The sequence below is a fragment of the Ixodes scapularis genome, unplaced genomic scaffold (assembly GCF_016920785.2).
Source record: "Ixodes scapularis isolate PalLabHiFi unplaced genomic scaffold, ASM1692078v2 PGA_scaffold2__306_contigs__length_199485367, whole genome shotgun sequence".
NCBI classification, from domain to species: domain Eukaryota; kingdom Metazoa; phylum Arthropoda; class Arachnida; order Ixodida; family Ixodidae; genus Ixodes; species Ixodes scapularis.
In genome coordinates this window covers 109,306,962-109,319,322 of record NW_024609857.1, presented here as the reverse complement: position 1 = coordinate 109,319,322, position 12,361 = coordinate 109,306,962, and the positions used below count along the sequence as shown (strand labels likewise).

General features: G+C 45.5%; 1 protein-coding gene across 1 annotated transcript in view; it reads left to right on the top strand.

Moving 5' to 3' along the window:
- The window catches only part of LOC8029269, a 289,994-nt gene that overhangs the window by 209,731 nt on the left and 67,902 nt on the right, over positions 1-12,361 (top strand). The window contains exon 2 of the mRNA XM_042291990.1: positions 1-1,100. This exon is cut by the window's left edge and continues 2,122 nt beyond it. Coding sequence (XP_042147924.1) covers positions 1-1,100 — 1,100 coding nt within the window. The remainder of the gene's footprint in view (positions 1,101-12,361) is intronic.

Below are 12,361 nucleotides of genomic sequence, written 5' to 3'. Positions count from 1 at the left end.
AGAAGATGAGGAAGAGACCTTGGAGAAAGATGGTGAGGGCGAAGCAGGTGCGGTGCCCCAGCCACCGAGCGAGAGCACCCTAGCATCTCCCGACCTGTGCAGGACGGCCTTCGATCAGGAGGAAGACTCCTGTCAGAACGATGACGATACCGACGATATGGAACCGATGATGATGCCACTGATGACGTTCCGCGACGTCCAAAATGCGATCAATCGCTCCGAAATCCGGCAGTATGACGAGCTCTCCACCGTTTCTGAGGTATCGGAAGAAAACAGCAATTCCGACCAGCAAATCACCGAAAGGTATCAGCCGCCCGCCCTCGGCAAACCGGAGGAGCCAATAAAAATCGAACCACCGCCGCAGGAAGAACGGGAAGCCTCCCCCGAGCAACCGAAGCAGCTCTACTCCTCGTCGGAGTACCTTGACTCTGAGGAAGTAGCAACGCCGAGCTTCGACAGCGCGACCACCACGTCTGGGAGCTTCAACCTGGACCCGGCGGCCATCAGCATCCTCGACCAATCGCTCGAGACGAGCCACGCGTCGAACGTGTCCACGACCGACTCCGACGGCAAGAGCGTCGTCGTCGTCGAGGGCGACTCCACTCGGAACGACGACAGCACGGACGTTACCGACAGCTCGACGTCGACGCAGGGACGTCGGGAGGAGCAGCTAAAACTCAGCGCCTCCGTCTCGGCGCTGGGTCTTGAAGGCGGTGGCGCCATCCCCAAGCAGAGCGGCGCGGAGCATCGGCGGAGGCGTGAACGGGCATCCCGAGTCCGCTGGGAAACGATGGACACGTCCTGTACCGCGGGTCCACTGTCCCTGGAAGAGCGGCGCCGCGAGTACAACTGTCGGCGATCGCGGTCCCTGTCCCGGAGTCCCGAGGGCAGCCGCGGGGTCCTGGAGGCCGCTGTGTGCAGCCAGTGTGGCGAGAAAGTGCGCGAGCACCGGGTTCCCGGGGCCTACTCTTGGGAGCGACCTCTGATGCGAGCACACTGCCCGGACGGGCGCCGCTCGGCACCGTGTCCGGACTATGGCCGACACCTTCCGCCCTACGCCGGGGACTTGTATGACGACGACGATGACGATGAGGATGCAGGTAAGGCGGCCTACGTTGTCTACTTATTTTTGGCCGTTGCACTGAACAGTCCCTCGATTTACGCCAACAATTCAAGGAGAACAACAACTACTTCGCATGAGCCATTATTAACTAGCTGTGTTGGTTTACTCAAAGGCTCTTGTGAAGTAAAAGATGGTAGAATCTTTTATCTGTTTTTTTTCACTATTCTAGCACTTTGGGTACGCAGACTGTATGACATCATTCACAGTGAACACCCCGACGTTTCGATGCTGAAGACGATAGAAATACGGACTAAAAGCAAAGTTATCTCATGCTTTTGATGCAATCCAATTAAGATAATAAGTTGTTTTGTTAAACTTATTCACTCGACGTACTGCAAGCCGGTTGAGCTCTGCTCATCCGTCTTACACTACGTTGAGTTTAATCGACTTTTGCAAAAAAAAAAAAAACCAAGAGGTCGCGCGAAGTCATGTACGCTCCTCCTTGTCCTCACGTGACACTGGAGAGAGCGAGAGGTTAACACAGCAAACGTAGTTGCTCGCCTGTCTTCGCCCCTTCGCACGCTCGCCTCTACCGTCTGCTACAACCGGTTTGACATATAAGTTTACGGTCTTCCTTTCGGCGCCACAGATAGCGCTGCACAATTTGCAAAAGGCATATCGCGCCAACTTCTCGACAATCGTCGTTAGGGAGTTTTCGTAGATCGTTTCCGCTGTCCCGCAACGCTCTCCGCAACCAGTTACGCTAGCCGGAACTCTGCAGTCAAGGCCATCGGCGCGCCGGCGCAGTAGCGGCTGCTTCGTTACGGAGGGCTTAGCGGAGGGGGAAACGCGGTCTACGAAAACTCCCTATTCTTGCCGCGCGTGCGAGATGGCTGTGCAGAAGGTTCTCTTGCCAACGTGTACTCGCGAGTCAGTGCGTTCGATGCGGTTAGCTTTGGCATTTGCACAAACAATAACCGCCAAGCTCACTCGTGGGCCACCATGGCCGACGCTCGACAGGACATGCGTAAGCGGCGCGCAGAGCAACATTGCGTGCCCTGCGGCGTGCTAGGGGAAGCGCTTCTACGAGAACACTGCGCGAGTTTCAGTGACCCTAGAGGTTCGTTGCCACATTCGCGTTTGAGCGCACTTGATTGTGTTGGGTTCCTTAGTAATCGCTAAATACACTGGCAGACTATCGCCATCCGTCGGCTGATTTAGGAACACTTCCGACTGCGTATATATTTGTATAGTTTTTAGGCATCATTTTTTTGCCGTTGGCTTCAAATAAATCTGACATCGTCATAACCTAATGTTTCTCATAGATAGTGAGTAGATTTTATATAATAATAATAACTTTATCTGCATCGATTATGATGGGAATCCCAAAACGAAAGCACGCTGCAGTAGGCAGCTTGACTGATACTCGGGCCCCTTACACTGGTTAATAGAAAGCTCCCATGCGGAAAATATACAAAAAGACAACTCACTCTTAAAAATAAAAGTGTAGCGATTTCACCCCTTGTCACCTATATGACACCCCAAAACTTCAGTTCGACGTACAGCGCGCTGATATCGAACAGACAGCCCCAACTTTTACGACAAGCTTGGCGCCGATGAGATATAACATATTAAACAGCTAAGGTACGTATCAAAGACTACAGAAAAAATTACTGAGGTTTTGCAGTACAGGCAAAAAAAACCTGATTACTTTCTTTTTGCAGTCAGTTACACGTACATCAGCTATTTTAATAAGTTTTAAAAGTCGGCTATCAAGCTGCTCGTAAAAGTTGGTACCGTCGGTTCAACGTTAGTGCGCTGTACGTCCACCTGAAGTTTTGGGGTGGCCTGTATGTGGCAATGGGTGTAAAAGTAGACCCTTTCTTTCTGTGTGCTTATACAGTAGAAACATGGCAGATCTAGGGTTCATATGCGTATACAAATCAAAGTTCACCTAAATGCAAAACGCAAAACTAAAACATTATTCAGAAAGAAAAATATAAGCGCATGTCCTTGAAAGCTAAACTATCAAAATCAATAGTGTCCTTACAAAAACTATTTAGCAAATGGGGGTGTGTGAACTTTAACATTTTATAGTCATAATTTGTTCGCTGCGTGACCATCTTCTATTTCTCTGGGTAGGGTACGGTGGGGAACTTTTTTTAAACAACGCAAGTCTTTCTAGAGAATCCGAGCCCCTTGTTTGTTTTCGCTTTTAAAACTAGTACAAAGTCTACAGTGATATCATTTTTTAATATATGAATTATCTTGCAATTCTTACATAAATCGGCAGAATGGAAGTCATATTGTACATGACATATTCCTCTCAATATTTTCTTCTGCAGCAAATGCCGTTTTTCAATATTAGTCGTTGTTTTTCCCCACACCTGATGACAATACGTTAAATGGGAGTAGAATGGAGATTTACAAAGTAACAATTTAACGCTCGTAGGTAAAACAAATCGCTAACGATTTACAATTCCTACTACCCAAGCAAGATTTGAAAAACTATATAGTTTATATGACTATCCCAGCTCATTGTCTCACTGAAAAACACACCTAGAGTTTTGAAACGACTAACGATTTAAATGGGGAATGAGTGATAGCAAAGAATTTCAAAGGAAACCAGAGGCTTGTTTTTTGGTCGAAAAATCACTGTTTTTTTTTTTAATAATAATTATTTTCAATTAATTTTTGTCCCCCCAGCTGTCCCCCCAGATATTGTATAAAGTAAAGTTAGCCATATCAATAAATTTGTCACAGGTTATCGCAAAAAAAAATATATGCTTGTATCATCTGTGTATAATACAAATTTCGCCCGATTATGAACGTTGAAGGTATCATTAATGTACAAATTAAAGCGAAAAGGTCCCAATATGCTTCTTTGTGGAAAACCTGACGCAGTGGATCTTACAGTGGAAGAATGACCGTTAATGTTAACATATTGCTGGTGATGTTGTATGTATGACTGAAAAAGCAGTAGGAAAGGTCCGCGTATGCCGTAAATTTGAAGCTTTTTGTATAAGACCTAGTGACTAAGACAGTCAAATGTCGTTGCCAAATCTGAAAACACCCCTACAACTACTTGTTTGCTTTAATACTTTTCGAAGATAAATTTCTTTTGATCAAGTAGGGCTGCCTCTGTTGAACAAATTTTCTTAAAACCAAATAGCGATGACGTTATGAGGCCACATTTATTCGAAAAGTCTACTAAACTGTCATAAAGTAACTTACACCAAGTGTTTCAAAACACGGGCAATATAGAAATAGGTCTATAGTTACTTAACTGATTTTTAAGTCCCCTTTTGTACAGTGCAGACACCATCGCTACTTGCATTCTTCTGGGAAACACACAAGATTTCATAGAATGATTAAACAAATATAGTTTAACATGGGATTACTTAGGTCAAAAACGTGCTTAATTGGGCGAATTTGCATTCCATCAGCATCGCAGCTACCGCGATTTCTTAGGTGCATAATCACATTAGGGATTTCTGAACTAAAATGTGGTTCTAAAAATAAATTTGCACTTTTTCTGACAAATATATTGCCAAGGGTCGTTAGTATCGGTACTACCAGATATATTTACGAAATATTCATTAGATTCACTTGCCAAATCTCCGCCGGTTAAATTTGCACCTCCATACTGCGATGTCTCGATGTTTTTCAACACAGCAGCCCCTTAACCATCAAACGGAGATGTTTCCATATTATGTCAGTGCGACCATTCGCCAACGAAAAGAGAGAAGAATAGTAACATTTTTTTGGCATTCCTTAGCTCTTCGGTCAAGCTCTTCAAGTAAGGCTTAAATTCTTTTAGGATATCGGGGTCGAGCGTCTTAACGAAACATTTATATAGTACATCTGTCTTACGGGTTTTTTCTTTTATTAAACTAGAAGTTACCCATGCTTTACAAGTCATTGCTTTATATTTTCATAAATTTTTATGGAAAGTGATATTTATACAGCTGAAGAAATTGCTCTGAAAATAAGTTATAGCCATCATCAACTGTTTCCTGCGTAAGCACCGTATTCCAAACGATAGCTTCAATGTCCCATCTAAAAGCGCCGAGGCTTTTTTTTTTCTTTGTCTTTATTTTGTAAAACCGCAGGTTGGTACGTATTTCATTAGCTTTCGAGATATATTAAGCTTAATAGACAAACAATGATGGGAAGATAGTCGCTCAGGGCACAACTTTTCACTCTACTGTTCTTTCGATCTGTATGAAAATTAGCTATTAACAAATCTAAACTAGTTTTGGACTGTAAGGTAGTTCTGGTGGGGTGGAAAATCAGGTTGACACATCTCTACACGCTAACTAGGTTCTCCATCTCCTTGTTTGAGGCACTGTGACGAGACATATCAATGTTAAAATCGCCCCCACAAATGACGTCGTATTGCTTTTATTTGTAAACATCAAGAACGACTAAAAAAAAGTAAAAAAAGTCAAATTTGGGGGTTTTACGTGCCAAACCAACGACGGGCATATTGCACGCCCCAGCAGAGAACTGAGGATTAATTTCGACCACCTGGGGATCTTTTGACGTGCAACCGAAAGCTCGGTTACAAGGCGTCTTCTCCGCAATAAGCCTCCGTCAGATTGCGGGCACCTCGGCCGGGATTCCAACCCGCCACATGGGGATCCGTAGGCCGGCGCTCTCGCCTCGGAGAAAAAGTCAAAGAAGAATGACATGGTGCACCGTTCGGAGGGCGACAGAAGGCAACAAAAATGTTTTGATTGCTACGTAAGCACGACCCTTCTACATCTTTTGTGATAAGATAATAGTCACTTAATAGTTCGCAGTCGATATTCTTTTTAATCAAAATGGGCAATCCCCCACCGCGGCTTTAAAGTGCGGTTTAAAACGGATGTATCATGCGGAGTTAAGCGAAAAGCATCCGAGTCATTTTATACCAGGTCTCAGTAAACATTACGACATCAAAGAAAACACCGTACTGATCAAAAAGCAATTCAATGTCTACTTCTTTGTTTACTGCGGACTGCTTATTGAAATGAAAACACTTTAGATGCGAACTGGATTCTTTCTCGAGGAAAGCTTTTAGCTGATACGAAAAAAGTGGCTAAAAAGATGAGCCCTCTGCCATTGGAGAAGCCATCATGAGTTTAATGGAAAATTCTGGAGTATGAGTAACATTAGTTGCTCATACTCTTTTTCATTTTTAGACACTTTATACACAGGTCAAAAGTATTCCAGCGCTACCCGATAGGTAGCGCCAGCGTGCCGGTGTATTATGCGATTACAAGAGAACATAATACACTTGAACACAAATGCGAATGCGTGGACTAGCATCAACGGCTTCCAGTGCGAGTGCCCAGGTCATGAGGATGTCAGGCCCTTAGCGATCGCTGTTCCGCACAAAGGTGTAACCAAGGTTTCCGTTATATACACCGAAACGAACCCGGCAAGACTGCTAAGTGCCAGGATTCCCGGAACAAAGACACGGGTTGTAAAAAGCGCTAAAAAACGCCTATCATGTCTCCCTGATCTACCTCAACGGGGACGCTCCGCATGGGGCTAAGCTAGCCATGGAAACCTTAGGGCTGCAACGTCACCCACCGGTGACGTTGCAGCCCCAAGGTCTAATGGAGACGCGGGCATCGCGTCCCGTTCCAAGATGACAGCTTGAGTAACATGCAGTGCTGAGCCACGTTACCCTTGGGAGCATGTGAACGTATACCTGCATCATAGGCTGGATATTTTGTCCGCGATGGTGCCACTCAAGCAGCTCTCACGCGAGAGCGTGCAGCGCTAAGGACTAACAACTCACAGGCGCCGCAGTTAAAAACAAGCCTTGGTCATCTAAAAGCATCGACTGTTTTTTTTTTTTTTTTTTGCCTTTGTATGTTTTTGTTTTTAGGAAAATAGCCACAGTGGTTGGTTGGGAAATGTACCTCTTTGGGGAGGAGTAGAACGTCGCCATCCGATTGGTTTGTTTTGTACTGCTATTGGCTTTCTGGTAGCCGACATGCCGACATTGGCTTTGTGGTAGCCGAAATGCGGAACACGCGTGGCCGGGGGGGGGGGGGGGGGGGTAGAGGAAATTTATAAACAAGCAAAACACGAACCGAGGATCTGTTAAGACATTTAATATCCTGTGATTTTTATACACCTGCAACTCGTGTAGCAGCAATTAAGTTAAAATAATTTTCAGTCCCAGTGATATATTTTTATGCTAAATATGTTATTAGATGTGTCGAAGTTGAAAACATAAAAATTGACTGCAGCAGAACTCAATGCATCAAATGGAAATAAGAAACTGTAAATCGTTTGCGGGTGATTGTTTCCTGTCAACGCTACTTTTATCAGCCTCGACCTACACAAAATTTTAACATTATGTTCTTGTTCAACCGTTGTGAGTCGCAGCCTTTTTGCCTTGTATGGCAGTCTTCACAAAAAAAAAAATTTTTTCCAGAGTGACCCTTTCGCATTGGCACAGTAATTTGAAAATGATTAAGGTAATTTTTATTTCGACTTTTGACGAACAATTTTTTCTCGCAATATTTTTCCACCAAGGGGAGAGGCACAACGACGCACGCGCGTCGGTTCTCCTGCAAGGATGACGGTTGCTTCCCGCAATGCTGGCACACGATTACCAACAACCCCCGCGCTTCCCCTTCTTCCGTTGTTCGGCAGCACCATGAGTTGCAGAGTGAATCTTACGACACTGTGAAATGCGGGACATTTTAAAGATTCAGGAATTTCTCGCGGGACGCGGGACTCAAGCCCTCAATGCGCGAGTCGCAGGACGGGTGGTCACCCTAGTCTTTGCATTAGAGGTGTTAAGCTAGCGATGTATTTTTCTTTTCCTTTTTTGATATATGTCCCGTTTGACTATGGAAACCTGCGTCTCGACCCCACGACGCCAGACTGGCTACATTCTTTCCAGAACGGAGAGCCGCGCCGTGGATTAAAGAGGCTACCCAAAGAAACAGATGTTGGAACTTCGGAGAAGCGTCGAGAAGTCAGACGGTTGGAGATGATGAATCTGTGAATCTGGGCGAGGGTTACGAGGGAGATAGAGCCTTTTCTAAAGTTCATGAGGCAACATTGGGGGTCATCTTTTCTTGGTTGATGGTTAGGGGTAGAAAATTGACCTATCACACCACCTGGCGATAGTTAGGGGAAGGAAAGTGGCTTAGAAGGACGGGAGGAATCATATGTTTGTCTTCTTAGGCTTAGGCTGGGTGGCGCAAGCTACCGGCCATTACAAAAGCTATAGCCATTAACACCCATCCCTTTATCCTTGGGCACGAGGCGTCTATTTGGATCCGAGTCCTGGCCGAATGCTACGAGCTGAACTCAGTTCCCTCCGAACGAATTACGCAACCCTCGTGTTATTTACATGGGCGCAGCAGCGCGTGAAGTGCCCCTTCCTTTTTTGTTGTCGACAAAAGGTGAAGGAGTCAACGCTGCGTACCAAGCCACCAGTTCGACAAATAACCAAAACTTACTGCATCGTTTGCTAACTTATCCAGAACAATGGTGTTGTCCCATTCTCCTTTCTTACTATTCGAGCGTGCAGTATGACACAAAAAAAATGAAGTTATAAATGTGAAACTGAAAGATGGCCGTCAGTCTCATACAGTCTTTTGTAGATATTAACTTTGTTAAAGCTTTCTTAAAATTGCTGGTCAAAACTAAAATAATTTAAAGAAAATACACCCTATTGAAAAAACCAGCTTAAGCTGGTCCCAGCTTCAAGCTGGGTTATTGCCCCAGCATGCCCAGCTTGGCATGCTGGTCATGCTGGTTGATCTGGTCATACTGGTCATGATGGTTGATCTGGTCCCAGCTTCAAGCTGGGTTATTGCCCCAGCATGCCCAGTTTGGCATGCTGGTCATGCTGTTAAACTGGTCATGCTGGTGAACTTCCCAACCAGTTTAACCTGTTTAAATTAATACACAGAATAAAAAAGCCAAGCTCGTCAGAAAAGCCAACTCGGCATCCAATTTATTATTTTCGTACTTGCGGCAGCCTCACATGAACTCAAATGCTACACATCCTCGGCGCTGACACAGTACTAACCGACGCACAGATTCTCGGTGCAAATTGTCTACAATGTTAATAAAACCAGATTGCTTATCTCTCAACACGAAAAAAATACTAGACACAGGCCAAAAACAGGCAATAGCAGACGAAAATACTACACGGACGAGAGAAGCGAACCTGGGTCCCGCCAGCGATGGGGGCGAAGCGGCAACTTGCGTGGTCGGCAGAGGCGAGGAAATCCGTGTGGCTTGGATGGCATTGGCGATACTCCTCGGCACCGCCGTCATTCTTGGGCACACACACGTTCGAAGACACGAAGCGACGCCGCAGTCGGGACGTCTGACATCTTCCCGCACTGAACGGACTGCCGCTCGCTGTCTTCTCAAAACCCGCTTCGCTTGCACCGTCGTTCAACTAGTCTCCAAACAACGCGCACACAGCCGTCCCTTCGATCTGCCCTCTGCCCAAGCTATCCAAACGCGTCTTCGATTCTCCGTTTCTACCACTCTCTCTCTCTCTCTCTCTTTTCTCGCACACAAAGGTAGCTTGCAGCGCGCCTGACGCGCCCGGTGGTCTACCAAAAACGAGAGGACAAAGAACAGGACGTGGCCTCGTTCCAGCAGCCGACCTTGTCGCGCGCGCTCCCAGCAATGCCAGTTCGGCTATCTCTAGCCGACCTTGGCGTGCGCGCTCCCAGCATGACCAGCTTGACCACCACGATTATTATTTCGACCAGATTCACCAGCTTGTCTCCCAGCATGACCAGCTCGTCTCCCAGCTTGACCACATTGGCTCCATGGAAAACCAGTTTGACCAGTTAAGACCAGACTGGCTCCCAGCTACACCAGATTGAATCTAAAACCAGATTCGAGTGAGACCATGCTGGTTTTTACTTAGACCAGACTGACCAGCTTAAATTCCAGCTTGCCCAGCTTAAACTAGCTTGATTGCCAGCTAAACCAGTTTAATTACCACATTGACCAGTTTGACCACCTTGATTACCAGCTTGACCACCTTAATTACCAGCTTGACCAGTTTGATTTTCATGCTGGTTTTTCCAATAGGGCAATAACGGAAAAGAAACTCTACAAGTAATATTAAACCTAATGTGTGAAAAATACCATGCTCACACACCCGCTGCAGCCTCTAGGGAAATAACGCGAGATCGACAAGACAGGCACAATTTTCAATCAACCGTAACAGCGTACGCGTTCAGTTTTATTTCACTTCTGTCGTCTTCACTTGTCCCACCGCTACTATTATTAGCCTGTTTTAGTTATGTTGCTTACTACATTGGTACAAGACCGTAATCCTTCAAGACTGAGAAGATTTGTCTCTTAAAATCTACGGCCTTGCCCAAGTTCAAAAATGCGGGACCCATAACTATTTCAAGATATACTTACCGAACCCGCATCGGTCAATATATTATTTCCTTGCCACGTCTTTAAAACAAAGTATTTGCATTAAAAGAGGCCAAAAAATAAAAGTAGGACTTTACAAAATACATGTCGTGTAGAGTGGTTCAGAACATCTGCATGCCGTATGCCAAAGCTGAGCCGAAATCATCATTTCCGCTATATAAACGCAGTAAAACAATAGAATCGTTTGTTCTCATAAAATCTTGCTTACTAGTTGGGATGAATATGTTAAGTGCCAAACAGTGACGTTCCCAAGTGCCACACAGCGTCATCTTCACGTAATCGCGAATTCGGGCGGTCATTTCCCGGCAAAATATATTGCAAGCAAGCGCCAAGGCAGTGGCGCCACAGTCCACGGTGCGGCTTCTAGCAGAAGCATTTCGCACAAAAGTCGTTTGTATATAGCAGCCGACGTTAGCCTCGAATCGATGTCAGTTTAAATGCAAAATTTTCGGAGCCACAGCTGGCGAAAAAAACGTTTTGCAGAAGACCTGGATATTTAGCACGCAGATCTACATGCGCTGGCGAAAACAGCCGAGTTCGCCTCGATCACAGTAGAGCTACTCAATCCGCCAGTGAGCGGAGAGCAATCTGGTAATAAAACGAGCGAAAAATACTTTCAGACAATGAAGCATGCATTTATTTACTTCAATGTAGGGGGTACATATATTGTGTACACATATTGAACATATTCAAACTCCCTGTAGACACACAAAAAGAGAAACAACAAAGAATACATTTCTGTACTTCAATACAACTCTCTCATTTTTATATAAAAAAGTCATCATAAACCGAAATTAGCTCTTCTGAAAGTGAATCTCACTCCCTAATAATTTGAACAGAAAATTATGAAGATAGAACAGACAGTTCGTTCACTAAACTCTGACACTTTCTTTCGAGTGATCCAAACTTGCAGATATATGATACGGCTCCAATATTGTCATGAATGAAAGCAACGAAGCGGTGATTAATGAACGCAAGAGAAAAGTTTCATCGACGAACTTCTGCCAGAAACAAAAAGGAAGACCGGACGTCGAAAAAGCAGCAGCGAGAGTCGACGGCGGCAGCAGCGAGCGACGGTGCGTGGGCGTGACAGCAGGCTATCGCGAGATTGAATCAGCGAATGAATCGGCCATACCGCGCTTAGCTCTTTGTTTACTGCACTTGTTATCTCGAACATTCAACATAGAACGTTCGCGAGTTAGCTGGGATGAGACTGACTAGGCAAGTTCATTTTGGTCTCCTCGTCTTTTACACTCGTTGTAAGAATAACACGAAAATTCTAGACGCACGGAGAAGCGTTTCTTCTCGGTAATAACGTTATTTCCCCCTTTAAAAGTGCATTGCACCGATGCAACCTTAAGTAAATTAACATAAAGCTAAATCAGCAATCATTAAACTGCGGTATCGTCTGAACTATAGACTTCAGTCCTATCGAGTGTAGAATGGCTTAAATCGAACGATGTAAACCACCTCGGGTCGTGGTCGGCGTCGTGATGAAGCTTGCATTTCATATGGCACCACTTCGTACTTCGGCCCCGAGGCGCAAAAATACCTTGTGCGGTGCGAAGTACCCTTTTGACAGTTTCTCACTGATGCCACAGCGACGAATGGGTGTCCACACTTACACGCTGTCTCTGGGCTGGAAGTAAACGGCACGACGACGAAGGTTGTAGCTGCCAGCGTTGACACGGTGCTGATCTTGAATCCGGAGTCGGGCGAGTTGGCGAACTTCTTCGGCCCGTTGACAAACCACCTGAGAGTCGTCGCTCCCATCGTCAGCTGGCTCGTGGGGCAGTATCACCTCGAGTATGGTCGTTACCTTTCGATCATGCACTATCTGGAAAGGTGTAACTCCAGTGGTCT